Source organism: Camelus dromedarius, chromosome 1 (genome assembly GCF_036321535.1).
Source record: "Camelus dromedarius isolate mCamDro1 chromosome 1, mCamDro1.pat, whole genome shotgun sequence".
NCBI classification, from domain to species: Eukaryota; Metazoa; Chordata; class Mammalia; order Artiodactyla; family Camelidae; genus Camelus; species Camelus dromedarius.
Genome location: NC_087436.1, coordinates 88,835,037 through 88,853,874, shown reverse-complemented (window position 1 = coordinate 88,853,874; position 18,838 = coordinate 88,835,037). Strand labels below are relative to the sequence as shown.

The 18,838-nt window shown below is 40.7% G+C and overlaps 1 protein-coding gene across 3 annotated transcripts in view; it reads right to left on the bottom strand.

Moving 5' to 3' along the window:
- CORIN (corin, serine peptidase) overlaps positions 1 to 18,838 on the bottom strand; it is a 221,645-nt gene that overhangs the window by 63,485 nt on the left and 139,322 nt on the right. For 2 of the 3 annotated variants that reach the window (XM_031435080.2, XM_064486928.1), the window contains exons 7-10: positions 14,679 to 14,786; positions 12,109 to 12,219; positions 10,211 to 10,330; positions 6,898 to 7,005 (exon numbers count right to left, since the gene is read on the bottom strand). In XM_031435080.2, coding sequence (XP_031290940.2) covers positions 6,898 to 7,005; positions 10,211 to 10,330; positions 12,109 to 12,219; positions 14,679 to 14,786 — 447 coding nt within the window. The remainder of the gene's footprint in view (positions 1 to 6,897; positions 7,006 to 10,210; positions 10,331 to 12,108; positions 12,220 to 14,678; positions 14,787 to 18,838) is intronic. The other variant, XM_064486930.1, reaches the window with a different exon arrangement.

Sequence of the window (18,838 nt, the reverse complement as noted above, 5' to 3'; positions counted from 1 at the left end):
AATAAGCAATTATATGACTTTCTAATACATGTTTTATTATTGTTCAGTGTATAATGCTACATGATTTAAGGGCAAGAGGAGGCGGAGGTCCATTTGCTATCCATTGCCAGTGAGATGATTCCTCACCCTTTATCTTGGCATCCAAGGCTATTTCATACTCCAAACCATAGCCCAACTTTCCAGCCTCATCACCAGTGACTATCTCACCAGCAGTATATTCTTAGTAACACCAGACGTTTTAAGAATTGCATGCCTTTGTGGGCCCTGTGAGCTTCTCTTTTATCCCCTTCTTCCCTTCACACACTTGTAAACACCCTTCAAACACAATCATGCTTCTAGCTGCCAAGTGAATAGAGCACCTACTGCCTGGAATCATCTTTTACATCCTCCCCATCAAGCAAATTCATCCTCTGTCTGTAGCACTCAGCACAAACACCACTTCCAGGAAGCCTTCCTGGCCAACCACCCATCCCCGCCCACTCCCAACAGGAATCTCTGCTGAGAGCCACAGAGTCACCTGCCATGCACATTGCCCTCTGCTCTATTCTTGACTGACTTACTTGCCCACCCCCACCGAATTCTGAGATTTTTGTGAAATGAGACTTTATATCTTGATCTCAAAGCCTACATCTAACACAGTGCGAGAATTAAGGAAGGAAGGGGTTGGGGGAGAGTCAGCAATGTAAAAACATTTCAAATGTAAAAATATTGAAGAATAGAGCCCCTGCCATTAAAGTACTCTAAGTCTTCAGAGAAGAAAGACACAGATGAGGTAGCCACGGCATAACGTGAACAGGCCAGGATTAGCCGTATTGAACAAAATGCTGAGTCCAGGGCGACGAGGTGGGCGAGAGCAGCTGGTGGAGCCTTCCCAGGGTAAGTGGGGTTTGAGTAGGTCTTGCAGTACAAAGGCTTCCAGCTGCCTCTCTGTCTGCGGAAGATGCGCCACATTCCGGGCGAACAGAAGTAATCAAAGGAGTGGCTTGGGGGAATCAAGCCCACCGAAGACTTCACACCTTTTTAAGACTAATTATTCAAATTGAATTTAATGACTTGACTAAGAAGCGGTACGCAGGCAAGCTGATTAGCAAGAAGGACTGCAGTGAAATATTAAAACATCTCTGGGACTATTTCTCAATTTAAAGAATCTGAGGGCTTTGCGGAGGTGTTGCTGATGAACTCTGACGTTGGCCAGATTAAAAACTCTCCTGCACCAAGTGTATAAGACTCAGTTTACTGGGGAAGAAGGAACACTGGAAAGTGTGCACAGTCCTGAGGATGCCGACAGGGTGGAGAGAAGAGAAAGAGATGGAGGAGGTGTGGGTGGGATGGGCTCAGCTGGTCACTTCTTCCATTCGTGAAAGAGGAATAATGTTAAGGTGTTTCGGTTTCAGATTACACACAAAAAATGCATATTCTTTAAAACAATAAAAACAATACAAAGATGCACACAGGAAAAGCCCATTACCTTCCCACCCCTTTTCTCTTAACTTCCCTCAAAGCAAACAGGTGGGTTTAATCCTCCCATGCCTTTCACTTGCTCATATTGACACATACAAACATTTACACACACAGGCAGAGATTCGTCTTTGCTTTTGCCAAAGTAGAATTGTACTACTCCAGTTCCTCTTCAACTTGCTTTTGATGCTTAATTGCCTATCATGACCATCATGACAAATCAGTAGATGCAGTTCAAACTCTATTTTTCCTAATTTCTTTAATATGTTTATAATTTTAAAAAAACTGGGATCACTCACACACATTTTGATGTAGTCTTTTTTTCCCTGCATATACCTTTTCTTTCTCTCTCTTCCTCAATCACCCTATCAAGTTTTTACTTTTCGTTGGTTTATTCCATTGAGATGATTTGTAGACATATCACATGGGTAACTTTTCTCTCTTTTGATATGTGGTGGATGTATCAGTTTTGATTTGGGATAAGACAGAATCTTTAAGCGTTTAGAGTCAAGGGAGATGAAAGGAGTAAGTTATGATCATATATCATTCTGAGATCTTAAGTGAATGTGGTTAAGGTTGATTGAATCTTGTTTTGTTCCTTCATAAAGGCATTCTTCAGAATGCTAAGCAAGATAAAATCTCAAGATATCTGGCAGCCTCAAATTCTATGATTTATGGTATCAGTAAACTTTTTTAATTTCAGAGTTTGTTTGTTTTAGTTTTAGGATGGTCAGTTTACAACATGTCAGTTTCTGGTGTACAGCATGTTTTAGTCATACATATTCATATATTTCTTTTCAATTCTTCTTCATTTCCATTATAGGTTACTACAAGATACTGAATATAGTTCCCTGTGCTATACAGAATGAACTTGTTGTTTATCTGTTTTATATATAGTAGTTAGCATCTGCAATCAATAAACTTCCTAAGCTTAAGCATTAGACTCACTCATGACTGATTTACAACAGCCACTAGAGGGCAATCGCATCACAAACATGTGGGAACGTTTTGCTGTTGCAGGGCCGTTTTCAGAGTTTGAAAGGTATCCTGAACACAGACAAGGTTTATTAAATATCTCTTGAAAAACTAATCCTGATGGAGTCTGAACGATAGACCACCTTTCAAAGTCTGAAACAAGATTTGTTAAATTCAACCTAAAGACAGTTTGTTAACTAAATGATATTACATCTTTATCGTGATGTAATACCTCAAGCCTTTGGAAATCATGTACTATGGTGGTTATTCACATGGGACGACGTCACTTTCAACATCCATTAGCATATATATGATTCCAAGATTCATTTTTGCATCAAACTTTAAATCTCTCTTTATCATTATTATTTTTAATAACTTGAAGAGCTATATTACAAGGTGAACATCCTTGTAGTTAACCCAGGTCAAGAAACTGAACTTTGCCAAGCATCCCAGACACCCTCCATATACAATGTCTTATGTCAACTTCTCCTTCCCCTACGAAGAACCTACTGAGTTTCAGAGTTATCCCTTCTTTACTCTTCTTTATAGTTTTACTATCTGAGTATACACCACACCCTAGACACCACAGTTTAGGATGACCCATTTTTGAAAACCTATTTTGTCTTTCAAGTCTCTTACAGTGTCTGTGTTCCCTTTCCACCTCTTGATGTTTTCTCAACTATTGAAGAAACCAGGGATTTGACCTGCAGCATGTGCTGGTTGGATATTGCTGATTGCACGCTCATGGTGAGATTGAACACGATCCCCCATCCTCCTGGTTTCCCAACAGCAGCTGAATCCGGGGGGTTGATTAGGTTTCATCCCTTTGGCAAGACTCGAGGTGCTACCCTGTTCTTTCCTCAGAAGACACATCTACCTGATTGCTTTTCATGATGTCTACAGCTGCGCATCCATGATCAGTGACTTGACCCGTTAATTCACTTCATTACCAAATGAAGTGTTCTAATTCAATCATGTATCTTTCACTTGTTAGTTAGGAATGCTTTTAGAAAGAGATCATTCCTCTCTTCTATGATTTGCTCCCGAGAACTAAAGCCCTTAAACATTATGTTTGGCTTTTTTGTTTTTATAATACACCCTTACACCATTTGTTCCTTCCAACTAGAGATTGCAAAGGGAGGGAAGGAAATTGATAGGCCACTGGGAAATTATTCAAAGGTTCGTTTCTTCCTAGAAATAACTTTTCGATGGCAGTGGGGGAGTCATACTCCCATCTTCCCACTCATTTATGTGACTTTGGTTTTCTCTTTATGTTCTTCTTTCCCAAGGGTCTCACTGTCTAATCAGCTACTTCATTCACCATAGATGTTCTTGCCAGGTTCTCTCCAGATACATTTAACAAATCTTTGAACACCCCTGCCTCTGCATGCCAGATACTGGGCTAGTCATTGGTCCCATTTCTTCTGTGCTATTAAAAATAAGTGTTGAAGAAAAAAGTATAGAGTAAACATGTAGACCTAAGGGTTCATGGGACACTATGGGAAACCACAAGGGTCCTTGAGGTACAACAGTTATGCCGGCTTCACACAGCCCTGGCATGTGAGGGCACAGAGATGCGGGGAGAGACACACGCCCAGGAGCTGCTCTCCCCACCAGGATCTCCCAGCTGTCCGCACTGCACACTACGCGACGGAAGTGGTGGGTCAGCCCCTCCACACCACGGTGAGGGGGAATAACAGTCCAGGTCCTAACCCCTAAGGCAAGGATATATCTGCACTTTGCCTCCCAGCAGGGTGCAAATGTTTTAAAGATTCTGGGCTGGAGTGGATGTGGTGACACTGTGATACTTCAAGCCGTCAGTACACAATCATCTGAAACATGTAATTTAGGCTTTTTAAAGAAAATTTTTAGGCCTTTCTGGGGATCTGAGATAAAGCATGGAACTTCTCCATTAAAAAACATGAAAACCATAAAGATATTTCTCACATCCAATTTCAGAAATGTCACTACCCCCAGCATTCTAGTCATGAATAGGCCACTAAAGCAATGACTCTCAACCTTGGCTGCAAAATGTCACCTGGGGAATTCTGAAACTACTGATGCTTGGGTCCCACCCAGTATACCTTCAGGGACCATTAGAAAGTAATATAATAGTTTATGGGATGGCAAGAACCACTGTCTTCAAGGACAAGCCTCCCAGCCACTCCAGTGAGAGGCTGACTCCACCAGACAGAATATCCAAATTCTCCAAACTCATATTCTCCACTGGCAGGGAGCCAGAGAAAGACAGTGCTGCCCAGTGCCCCAGAATCTAAATGGCAATGGTCTCTGACGGTGACAAAGGTCTCTAAATAATTCATCACATTTTCAAGCACATGAAGAGTTTTCCGAGAGGAGATGCTACTTGTCCATGTTTCCAGAGAGCCAAGTACACACATACCACCCTGAAGCTCTTTGAAAAGTAAGGAATAGCATCTTTATTCTCAACTGGAAGTTAGGCATATACACTGTTTTTAATAACACAGAAGGAATGGGGACCAATGACGAGCCCAGTACCTGGTACTCAGAAGAGAGGGTGTTCAAATGTTTGGTGAATATATACAGAGAGAACCTGGCAAGAAAACCTATGGTGAATGAGGAAGCTGATGAGACAGTGAGACCCTGGGAAACTGAGTGCATCTGAAGAACATAAAGAGAAAACCAAAGTCATAATATGTAAGCGGGAAGATGTCAGTATGTGTCCCCCATTGAACAGTTGTCTCCAGGAAGGCTAGACTCATGTCTTCCTTCCTTGCCGTTAAAGTGCCCAGCACCCATCCCAGTGCCTGGGACATCACAAGCACGCTATTAATATTGGTTAAATATACATCTGACCCAAGTTATCTAGTGTCCTTCCAACAATTTCTCTTTTTTTAATGGGTGATTACATATTTTTAATCTTGAAATATTTTAAGTACAGAGAAAGAAAGTAGGATAACATAGGCCCGTTACTCCCCGCCTAACTAGGACACGGGCTAACGCTGCTGTTTCAACTTTTTTAAAAATCTTACAGTAAGTGCCATTCCACATCAGACAACCCCCAAAACTCTAATAAAATACACGTGTCTGAGACAACACTGACATTGTTCAAAATTCTGCATCCCAAGGTCAAGGTGAAGTAAAAAAATAATTCTGAAAGAGTTCCAGGGCAGACTGGGAGATAAGCAAAGTCAAACAGTACATGTATACACCTACATACACATACACACATATACACATACATATGTACACACATACACGTATATTTAATCAGTGTAGAGTGAGCAAAATGACCGTGCGTCTTGGTGGTCAGGCTGCTATCTATCTGAACGGTTCTCTCCGGTGGGGAAGGGAGGAGGGCTGGCTACTGCACTTCCAGCCAAACAGCCATTAAGAGCTTGTGAAAATAAACAAAAAAGCATGTCAGTCTCAGTTTTTAATTGGCTGTCTCCTTCACACTCCTGTCCAGCTCACTGCTCTCACCCCTTGAAGTCCCCTAGGGGGTAAAGGCCCGCCTACAAGCTCTGCATTGACCCAGGAAGGTCACGGAGTCGAATCAGGATCCGAAAGCGTCAACAAATTCCAGGACCCAAACCCTTCAGCCTTTCGGCCTCCCAGCCTCCAGGGGCCCTCATTGCTAGGATCTGTACCAGGAAGTCACGCCTTCTTGCCAGCTGAAAGCTGATAGATGTGCTTCTAAATCTCAAGCCCAAGCTGACAGGGAGGCCAAAAATTAATTATCAGAAGTGAAAGAAGTGAGCAGAAAATGAAAGCAGAGCCCAGAAGTAAGAAACCGTCACTTGAAATCAGAGCCTTCAGGGGTTTTCGTTTTAAATTTCCCACAAGACTTTCTGCTCCTCCTACTCATCCCACCTTCCCCTAATCCTTCCTCCTCCTGCAGCCAGTTTAGAGAGAGCCACCTGTCTGGACCACTTGGAGCGGTTCCACTGTCATGGACACAGATTAACATCATGGCCGCAAGATCGTTATGATAGACCAGCAAAGTTCCTGGAAGGGTGAGGATAAATTTTATTACGAGAACAGATCGCCAAAGTTTCATGTGGCTGTTTAGATGAATGTCATATTTGCTTCTTGGATAAAGTTTCCATTTTTGAAGCTGGGCTTTAAAAAGGAAGAAAGATAGCATCTGCCGGCTGATGGAGCCAAGAAAATAATATATAGGAGCCGACGCTAAATGGAAAGTCATGGTAATGACATTCAGCAACATGGACTCATCGCCCATGCATGAGGACACATTTGTTTATGATTTAAGTAAGGCCATTTTGCTTCTTTTCTGCTACCACGTGGAAACTTAAAAAAAAGAGATCATATATATATAATTTATATATATAATATATATATACACACACACACATACATATCTTGGAGGGATTCCAGGCTTCAGCATTTTAATGTCAACGCAAAAGGAAAAAGCTGAATGCATATCCTGATGCGGTGACTGTCTTTGTCAGCGGCTGTACTTACTACAGTTATTCAGACTGTTGCCGGGGTCACAAGGAGCGCTGCCACCACATGAATCAAGGCAGGAGTTGTACAGGCATCTTTGGTCTCCTTCTTGACACGGAGTCTGACCTGCAGAGACGGGAGAGGCACATCACTTTGATCAGCACCTGTAAATTCCTCACACAAGGATCTGAGGGATCTGGTAGAGAGGAGGAATGACACAGCTTTCACTTCCTTCCAACTTCTCCGAAAATATTGAACACGTGTTTGAGTAGGTATTTTTTGGATTAATTTTCCTGGTGACTAAATACAGCACAGTTATTCCAGAAGGATTCTGTAGGCATGAAGAAACGAAGAGGCAACTGATCCTCAAAAAAACAGGCTGTTGTTGCTTTTAATGGAAAAGATAGCATTTTTATATTGACATGGGTGCATACAGTTGCTTACAAAATAAAATTCCAGTGATTGCAGGGAAAGACCAGTATTTTAAAGACCCATTTGATCCCTACTCTAGTCTTCCCTCTAAGGAAAATGCTTTTCTTAATAACAAACAGGGCATCAACACAAAAAGGAGGCTTTATTACAGTACAAGTCTCGTGCAGCTGTTATCCAGATTTTCTGTATGTCCTTGGAAAGTATCCTTGGCCTAGCTGCAGTGACCTGAGAATTGGGTTTCTTGTTTCCAAATGAATGACAACAGTAATGTCAGCCTAATGGCTTTTCCTTAAGGTATTTAGAGAGGAAACTGCTTTTCCCACTGATTTCCTGGTCATTTGTAGATTAAATGGATAAGGTAATAAATTACTGCCCATTCACTTTCCAGCTCTCCCCCATTATAGCCAATTACTTTCAGATCCATCATCTGGAATCTAGAAAATCTTGCAAGGCATTTTTAAATGTAAATAACAGCATAGTATACATACAACCATTCTTATCTATAATTCTAAGACAATATTTATTATGCTGGGCTCTTTCTTTCTTCCAGCGCCATTAATGTACAACACTATAAATCATAGCCTTGCAGAAAAGAGATATTACTACCCCTCCTCCTTTTTTTAATGTTACCAGGTCAAACTTTTTTTTGCAAGGTAAGTTCGGATAATTTCCATGAAATCGGTCTCTTACAGAAATTTTATGAGGACAACATGCACTTCTTATTTCTGCAGATATTAAGTGCCTGCGAGGTGACAGCTTATGCGGCAAGCTTGGCCCTGAGCGTTGAAAGATAACAAAGCCCAATCATTCCTGCTCTGATCAGGGACACCGTCGTGAAGGGAATCTTACGATGCTGTGTGGTCACCGCTCCACTGAAGGGACCCATGAAAAGCAGGAAAAGCAAACCAGGGCAGTTTAAGAGTAAAGCGTCTCAAAGGAGTTTTTCAGGCAGATGGGGTAAGTTGAGGTAAGAGGGGTGGATGGGTTTCCCCAGCAAATAGCAGGATATGTAGAGGTCTAGAGTAAAAATGTTCACAGGCTGGAATCATTGGAGGTTAAGGGAGACTCAACAGGAAGGCTGAGAGAGAGGCTGAGGGTTGGAGACACCTAAATCTTTAATAGGGCCCCAAGCCCTGGGAGAAGGGGTCCCTGCCTCCCTCCCAGCCTTGTGGAGCAGAACCAGCCCGCGATCACTCTGACAATTATTCCATTATAACTCACTCCCCTTCACTCTCAGCTCTCTAATGACAATGGCCTTCTCCCAGAACTCTAAACTACCTTGCTCCTTCCTGCTGTGGGACCTTTGGCCAAGCAGTTCCCCGTGTCTGAAATGCTTTCTCCCGTCCCACTGTCCTTTGTTAATTTCATTCAGTCTTCAGATCTTACCTCCAATGTCTCCTCCTCAGGGGGCTTCCCAGAAGCCCCTTTCCAGGGAATTCACACCATACATAGCATCCTACGACCCTGAATTTCCTCCTGACCCATATCACTCCGCAGTTAGACAGGGACTAGCACCATTATTTGTATCATTCCTGTCTCACCCCCAGGAGCCTGCCAGCCCCATGAGCTGTTTCGCTGGCACTAAGTTTCCAGCACCATGGTACACATCTATTTGGTTAAATTCACTAGCCTGAATAATATAAGGATGCTACAAGTTTACTTCGCAATCCATTTGATCACATGACTTTCTTACATCTTTCACACACATGTAAGGAAATATTTACAAATCCTGCCACTGCATCATGAAGAATCCAAAAGTATTTCAAACAGCAGTGAATTCTGTAGAAAAAAGGAACTATCTGATCAAAAGGGAGGTGCTTGGCTGATATGCACATAATCACTCATGGCTAGAAAAGGCTCTCCTGAATTTTAAAAATCGGTAACATGAAGCACTCCTGATCTAGTTTTTTCATGTAGTAAGTCTGTGATGAAAAGGCTCTCCTGGAGGTCTGGAATGCTTTCTCATCAAAGCCATTCTAGTGATCAATATTCACTATGAGAAAGGTAATTTAGTCACAGGTGACCAATCTCATTAGCTGATTTGGGAAACACACAGCCCAAGGCATACTTTCACACAGTCACCATGCGGTAACAGCCAACTCACCACGTGCTAACTCTGTGAAGTCGCTGTCATTATTCTGAGATTACAGACCCAGAAACTGAGATGCAACAGGCTAAGTTACTGGCCTGAAGTCAACCAGGTGGTGGGTACCAGAGCTGGGATCTGAACCCAGGCAGCTGGACTGCAATATCCACATTCTTAACAACTAGGCTCTGTAGGTAAGAGGCAAGGTCACTCAAACAAATGTAGTGATGTTTAAGTCGAGGGATATTTCCAGCCCTGTACAAAGAGATGCTTTTGTACAAACCGGGGCTTCAAACAATCAGCGTGGAACTTTCTTTCCTGACATAGACCCATTTTAAAAACCAACTTATTTGGTGTACTTTTTTTTCCGGGGTCTCACAGATGATCTCAGACTCCTTTTAAAGTGTATTTAAGAATATTGCTTGGTAATGTGAGGTGTTAAACTGCTTCTCTGCATGTGGTTATTTTAGGGAGCCATTACATTTAATTTCAGAAGCCAGTTCCTTCTAATTGGAATCTAGTCTAATTGAATTGACTACTATACACTACTTTTCTCTTTGTCATGGTTTTTCCCCCTAACTGACGCTGCCCCGGCAGCTTAAGTGTCTAACCTCTACCCTTCACCCTTAGGAATTATTTTTAGTGTGAGCTGCATGAGAATTATATTTACAAGAAGGGGTTCCTGGCTGACCAGAGCTGTGAGGCAATCTGGAATGATTTACATGGGAATCCTACTTAAGCACTCGGGTAACTTTCAGCGATTTGCTCTGTTCCCAGGGAAGGTCTGCCGGTAAGGACCGTTTCCGGACTTACCGTCATCGCTGCAGCTCTCTTCGTCACTCCCGTCCTTACAGTCCTCATCTCCATCACACTGGAAGGTGCTGGGGATGCACTGTCCGTTTCTGCACTCCACCAGCCCCTGGCTGTGACACGCTAGGAAATGCCAAAATGACATGCACTTTAATTATCTATACTTCTTTCAGTGCAGATCATAGAAATGATTCCCATTTATCTGGCATCACCAAACAATAAAGCGTTCTGAATATCTGACTGTTCTGCTTCAATGAATGAATAGATCATTAATTTTTTTCATTTCAAGTATTTCTGGAGTGGAAAGTTTTCTTTCCAGAATTTCTCTTGACTTATCAAATAGCACTTACAAAAAACTAACTTTTTCATGATCACTGCATGGTAAAACTATTTATGACAGTAGTAGTTATACTACTAATATAAAAGCTACAATTAAAGGCTTACTTCATGGCAGTAACTATGTTAGGAGTATTACATGTCTCATCTCAAATCCTCATAACAAACTTGCAAAGCGGATATTATCAACCTTGTTTAGAATAAGGAAACTGAAGCTTAGAGAGTTTAGTGTATCTCTTAAAGTCTCAAGACTATTAAAAGGTAGGGCCAGGATGTGAAGGCAAGCTTTTTGAACCCTAAACCCCAGCATTTCACCTACTGCACCAATGAAATGGTGCGTTTGAAAGAATGGCATAGAACTCACCTCAAAATAAACACTTAACTTCAAAACTTGTTTATGACATCTGACATTTAAAAGGGATGGTCTAGTGGCCATTAACCTTCCAATTCCTGAAGGTTGTCTTAATTCTATACTTACTGTCTGTTAGAGCCTCAGAGACCCATGTATCATGTGACCTCAGCCTTCACTGAGTTTCTGTTCCTATACACACACATATACACACACACACACACACACACACACACACACACACACTCATGCATACATGAGCACCATATCCTTGCTTTTCCAAGATTCATCAAAATACAGTCCACTCTGTTCCACTCTGTCCACTAAGCAAGGACTCAGGTGATGTTCCAGTTCAAATTCAATTCTGGAAAGAAGAGAGCTGGGCATTGCATTTACTAACTAATGTTTATGACTTTTCTTATGTCAAAATAAAAACCATGCAACCCATATTTCTATTTTTGCCTCAAATTACAGGCAAATTAAATAGTCAGTCTCACATATATCTGCTTTTTCTAATTTGATTAGACAAATTAGAAAAATGAAATAAAAAGTGTAATTAGTTTGAAAACGCATCATATTCACTCTTTCAGGTCAACTTTACTCTCTTTTAACACCTACCTGCCTCTGTTCAAACATTTTATTATACTCTACTGAGTATAGTGCTATTTCTAGGGGAAAAAAAAAATGACAAGTAACACCTGATTTTATTAGGGAGTGGTGTAACAGCTACCAGGAGATGCTTTACTCACCCAGAACCACAACAAGCTCTGAAGTTTTATTATTGTCACACACTGTCACTCTCTGACCCCTGAAGGCTCTCCTCTCTCTGCCAGATCTCTCCATGTTCTCCCACAAATGGCACCTGAGAGTATGTCTGGAGGCTCCTGCTTAACAGCTCATATATTGTTTGCAGAAGAAAAGTCCCCCAGCCCCCAGGAGGAACATCCTCTCTGACAAAGTCACAGATGCAGAAAGGAGATACATGGACAACAAGAGAGAAAACAGCCACCTGCTTGGCCAGAGAGGCCAGATTAGGCTGGGAGATGTGGAGAGAGAGAGAGACGCAGAAGGCTGTGGTCACCACACCATCCAGTTATTGTCATTATAGGCCAGGGCCAGAGCAGAAGAATCTGTTTAGATAGTGAGCCTTGAGCATATCTGACTAAACAGGCAGAAGCGGGGAAATAAGCAGAATGAAAATCCTCAGGGCACTCACAGCAGTTGGCCTCATCGGACTTGTCCACACAGTCGTGGTCACCGTCACACACCCATTCTATGGCGATGCAGCGCCCATCTCCGCAGCGATGCTCCTCTGTGGGGCTGCAATCTACAGAAAACAAGGACCTCCAAGGACGTTGGGAACTAGCATGACAGACACTCAGAACTGTACAGCTCGTAGGTCTAGAAGAGAGTCTGTTACTATCACTCTGGTGCCTTCAATAACCCTTCTATGATGGGACATCACCTCCCACCTAAGCATGCAGCCCTCTGGCCACCATCACTATGGGGTAAGACCTGTCTGTTTTCCAGATGAATAACAACCACCCAGCTTCCTTAGAGCCCATAGAATGTCTTGCTTTCTGTTTTGTTTAGTTGTTGTTTTCTTTCCTTATGAAAACTTTGTGATTTTTACACTGGCTCAAATGAACAGAACTGTGATTTGGGTTTCACAATGCAGAACAGCTGATCTGATGATCTGTGACAATGCTGTCCTGTTTCTAAGAATTGCAACTTACCTCTCTATAGGAAAAGGGCAAGGCAGATCTGCTCCTGTCATCTTTCCTGATGCTAAACTTGGCTTTTCTACTGAGCTGTCTTAATATATAACTCATAGCTGAAAGAACTCCTGGGAAAAAATGCAAAATATTTGTTTTCCTTTATGATTCCTTTTATCTTGGATTTAACCTATGTCCCAAACTATACTTTCCTAGGGAAAAAAGAGAACTAAGTGATGTTCCTTCTCACAGAGGGCAGAATCTAAAGCATTCTTTGCCGTGAGACATGGAATCACCTTAATATAAACAAGACTTTGAAAGACGTTTGTAGATCCATGAATAACAGATTCAATAATGAGGAACTATCATAAGTTTCATCAACAGGGCTACTGTCATTGACAGACTTGCAGAGGGACCATGGATCTTGGAGGATGTATTAAGTGGAGAAGATAGAAGATGTAGGGGAGAGAAAAGAAGAAAGACACAATGGGGGGATGCTTGGACAGGAACCAGAAAAGCTAGCACACTCTCAGCCTGCAAAAGATGCTGGAAGTGGGAGCTGGGGCAGAGACTGGTCTAAGAGAAAATCATGATTATTACCATTAGATAGAGACAAAGTCACCCTAAGAGTGCAAACTTCATGAAATCCTGCCGTCTTCAGAAGAATTACATTGAGTGGTAAGACTGTTGTTCTTCCCGCACTAACTATAAACTGGTCCTCTCCACTGACCTATTTAACTACCAAGCTACACTCAAGTCCTCCCCTCTCCTCCTTTTTCTTCTCTTTTCTCCAGTTATCTCATTGGTAAAAGGAAGGGTTAGATTAGATCATCTCTAAAGCCTCTTCCAACCATAAATTCTATGACGCATACAGTTACAGTTGCTTCACATTCTTTGTCCCAAGACTAGGCAGTCCAGTCCCAGAAGAGAGTCTGTATCTATTGTTATGACCTGTGGGATGGTTTGTACATATACACATTTTCCAATATTTTTATGGATGCACTGAGGGGCAACTAGACATGTGCTTCTAGGAACTACCAGTTTCCCATCATGGGGCCATTTCTGACACTCACCACTCTGAGGCATTTCTCTGATCATACTCCTGATCCCCCCATACTTCCTTCGGTATTCTCTAATGCTGAATATTGTTTCACATCATTGGCCCGATGTCTCTCCTCATCTTGTTCACATTAAAAACTTCTTATGTCGCTCAAGAATATACTACCTAAAGATTCTACAGCTAATCACAAAGTCAAAAAGGTAAATAAGCAAGGAGAATTTTGCTGGGTTTAATTCATGAGAGGTCATTCAGAACTGAACACAGCTCTTTAAAAGGTTAGTTCATTCTTTTTTTAATTATTGAGATATAATTGACATATACCATTGTATAAGTTTATGCTGAAAGAACTCAGAAAGAGAAAGATAAATACTGTGTGGGGTCTAAAAGAGCTGAATTTGTATAGACAGAGAATAGACTGGTAGTTACCAGTGGCTGGCGGGTAGGGGCGGGAGGTGAGCAATTGGGAAGATGCTGTTACAGGTACAAATGTGCAACTAGCAGGTAGGTTCATTCTTTAAAAGATGAGATCAATTTTTACACATAAAACAACGCCCCCTCCTAACCCTAGATGTCACCACAGTAGAATTCACTCCTGTAGTGCTTGGCAATCAAATTAAAGAGGGGTCTTTGGTTATATATATTAAGGGGATCAGGAACAAACAATATATCTGTCGGCAAGGTTTTGCTCAAAAGCTCAAAATCTAAACATGAGCTACTGGCTCCAGCTAGAGAAGAAACAGAACACTTTCAAAGAGGAAGAAAAAAATTAACCCCCGTTTCCACACCACTTCTGTAGCATTTCCTTAGTATGACTTTATGTAAGAAATATTACATTGACACATAAAACACAATTCAGACTAGTAACTGAAAAACTCCACCTCTTTCCAGAAAGTAAGAAACCACTCGTTTTGTAATTTAACCCACTAATTACATTAACAATGAGCTACAAATTCTTGATTATAAATTTCTGTAATTTTAAATGAAAACCTTTTGGGACATAGCACTACTTACCACAGTTTTGCTCATCACTCAGGTCTCCACAGTCATCGTAGCCATCACACACAAAGCTGTAATTAAGGCACTTTCCCGTGTGACAGTGAAACAGATTCTCACTGCAATCTGAAAATAAGAGAAGCCACTGATGTCTCATCCAAGTGGAACAGGATGTCATAGCAGTTAAAATACCAAAAGCATATCATGGGGGGGAGGGAGGATCACAATGGCAACACATCTGTTGTTTTACAGGTAAGGAGAATGTGGTGCTAGATGTAATGACTTGCTCAAGGTCACATAATAAGCTATTGCAGAACCAGGACTAGGACCCTCTGGCTCTCAAGCCAGTGCTGTTACCACTTTCTGAAAGTCTTTATCTGAGTTCCGTTGTATGTCACCTGAAGGCTCCTTTAGAGGCGAGCATGTGAAAAGACAGTCTCAATTCACCATAGCTCCTAATCAGGTTTCTGTTCCTAGAGAATAAACACTTAATAGGGGGTGAGTAGTTATTTCCTAAAAAGGTTTCCTTTAAAGTGGGAGTCTACTTATGTCAATGGTAAGCATAAACATAATGGAGAGAAAAAGTCATTTAGAATACAGAGTCATTACTTACTCTCACACAACTTTATCACTTAAGTCAACTGAGTGCTTCATAATATGACCCCCAAATTAGCAGTACTGTCCTAGATCATGGTGGCAAGATAGGAGTAAGTGACATGTAATCTCAGGAAGCTTATTGTTCAATGTTGGAATAAACACCAAGCAAAGAAATTTTAATAAGAAAATAGGTCGTGTACTCCGGTAGACCAGAACTCCTGTTCTGGTTTTGCCATCTACTAGCTGCAGGAATTAGTTAAAATGTGTGAGTCTGTAAACTGATTTATGACCTTAGGATAAAATCAATTACTTAACAGGGCTTGGGGGAAGACATAAATAATAAAATAATGTGTGCACATTGCCAAGACAATTCAATAGGAAAAAAAAAAAAAACCCTTCAGCAAATGGTGTTGGGACAATTGGATTTCAAATATGCAAAATGGAACTCCAACCTTTACTTTAAACCATACGCAAAAATTATCTCAAAATGGATTATAGATTTCAACGTAAGAGCTAAAATTATGAAGCTTCTAGAAAAAAACACAGTAAAAAAAAAATCCTTGTGACTTTGGGAAGCAAAGAATTCTTGGATATTACAACAAAAGCACAAGCCATAAAAGAAAAAAATAATAAATGGTATTTATTGAAGTTAAAAGTATTTGTGCTTCCAAAGATACTACGAAGAAAATGAAGACAAGCCACATGCTGGAAAAAATATTTTCTAATCATGTATCTGATGAAGGACTTATATCCAAAATATATATAGAATTCTGACACTCAATAAGAAGGAAAGCAACCCAATTCCAAACAGGCAAAAGACTTGACTACAAAGTCTTCATGAAAGACATATAAATGGCTGATAAGCACATGAAAAGGTGCTCAATATAATTAGTCACTAAGGACATACAAATAAAACCGCAATGAGATACTATTACATATCCCCTAACATAGTTACAATAGAAAAGACAGATAATACCAAGTATTGGCAAGGATGTGAGAAACTGAAACCCTCATATAGTTGGTGCGGATGTAAAATTATAATGCCCCTTTGGAAAGCAGTCTGGCAGCTTCTTATAAACTTAACTATAACCTCATCATATGATTCATGAATTCTACTCTTAGAAATCTACCAAGAGAAGTGAAATATAAATCCACACAAAGACTTGTGTTTGAATGTTTACAGCAGCATTATTCATAATAGCCAAAGACTAGAAACAATCCAAATGCCCAACAACTGGGAAATGGATAAGCAAAACGGAGTCTATTCATACAGTGGGATGGTATTCAGCAACTTAAAGTATTAAACTACTGACACATGTGACAGCAGAGATAAACCTCAGAAACATTATGCTAAGTGAAAGAAACCAGATACAAAGACTACATATTGTGTGACCCATTTATGAAGCTCCTGGAAAAAGCAAACTTACAGAGACAGATGTCAGAGCAGTGGTTATCTGGGGCTGGCAATGGGGGAGTGAGGACTGACTTCAAATAGGTAGGAGGGAAATCTGGGGAGGAGATGAAAAAGTTCTAGAAGTGGATTGTGGTGAAGGTTGCATTTTATATATTTACTAAAAATCAATGGATTTATTTTATAGTATGTAAATTATACCCCAGTAATGCTATAAAATGTTTTATACACACACACACACACACACACACACACACTCTACCTTTAATAGAAACCAGATTGCTTAAATATACTTCTTTTCCCTTATTTAAAGTGAATTAAGTTCAAAAATAGACTCTTAAGGCTGGAGAGGGCTCATGGAAGATGGGCAGAATTTTAGCAGAGTGGATGCAATGAAAACTTCAGTATGTTTTGAGTAGAGGGAACAGCAAGGACAAAGGAAAGAGGTGAGAAACGGGGACACATCTGAGGATCAGTCTACTTGGCTGATGAAGACCAAGAATCCAGTGGTCAATAGTCCAGTCTCCTGAATTCCAACAGATTGTTTCTCTTCAAGCAGAAGGCTGCACCTCATACAACCGGTGATGGGTACCTCTCTACTATAAACATCCTAAACTCTGTAACAACTCAATATCAAAAGTCTGAGCATTGCTCAGTTAAAATGTTACCACATCAAAATACAATAGTTGTTATTTACATGGATCATAAACTTCTATTTCAAAAAGCATTCATCTAAAAAGCTACTTAAATACTTTTAGATTCACATCATTTTAGAAATGGAACAAGCCTTGGAGATCATCTGTTCAGCGCCATCATTAAGAGGGTGTGTACATGTGCATGCACAAACATGCACGCATGTGTGCACACAAATGCTCACACTCGTGCGCATCCAGAACCTCGTAAGTACTTCTTATTTTTTACTTCCCCCTGGTTGAATAATTTTCAAATGAGGACAGCTCTCATAAGGGAAAATATAAAGACTAAATAGAGGTCCCAATTTTCACCTTGACAGTACTATTTCCTCCCATTCAGCAGAGGGTGCTAACTCCCCACCCTGCACCCCACTGCTAACTGAGCCAACTTGAATCAAAAAAAGGTAATGACTTTGGTTCTCCTGACCAATGAACAGGGCTGGAGAATCTGTATATCAAGATATATACATTTCCTTGAGAAGTTTTAAGAGATCTTTTTAATTTTTTTAAATATTAATCTCCACTACTCTTGTGAGAAGTTTCGAATCAGCATGCTAGAGTCAGCAATAACCAGGGTCCTCACCTTGACCATCAGTGCAGAAGTACTTGCGCTACCCGAAGGAGGAGGCAGGGTGGGGGAGCGACGGATTGCAAATATGAATCCATTTTTTTTAAGCAATACAGTTCACTTTTTTCTGATGGCAGGACTGGGAATCCAATACTCCTTTTAGAATGTGATTAACCTGAGAACACACTAAAAATTTCCAAAGTGTCTCCTCTGTGAGGCCTGTTCTAGGATCCCCAGTAAGCCATCCTAAAACACCTCATTGGAGATGTTATTAAATTATTTCATAAATGGAGATGACAAGCATTTTTTTAAAAAGCCTCATTATTCACACAGGTGCAGATTCAACTTTCCACTGTTATGACTTACTTGGTTAGAAGCCATTTTCAGAGGTTAGATACAAAATTAGCTGCATTTGGAAAATAACTTATTACCTCCCTAAGGTCTGTGTAATTAGTAAACACACAAAACCTTAACCAGAGGCTCTGCATACTCAGAAATACATAGCAAATAACAAAGATCACAGTGCCTCCTTTTATTGGAATAAATGTTTATTTTGTTGTCAGCGCAATTTGGGGCCAACAGCTCAAAATCTTCAAAAGCTGCTTGCTGTGATTTTCTTGCTCAATACAAGCATAATTTTGCATAACCTAAGGCAAGTGTTTTTCTCAATGCAGACCTTTTTTTTTTTTTCTGAATGAGAGCTTGATACAAAATGTTACTTCTGAAGTTCTTGCATGTTAATATTCATGTCAGTTTGACATCTCACACTATTAACTTTAATCCCTCAAAATGATCATTAAATTAGAGGAGAGAACTAAGGAACAGAAAGCCTTTTATCAAGAGCTTCATTCAATTTGTTCAGTCCCTCTGAGTCTATAAACATAATTATATTGACTCCACTCAAGATCCA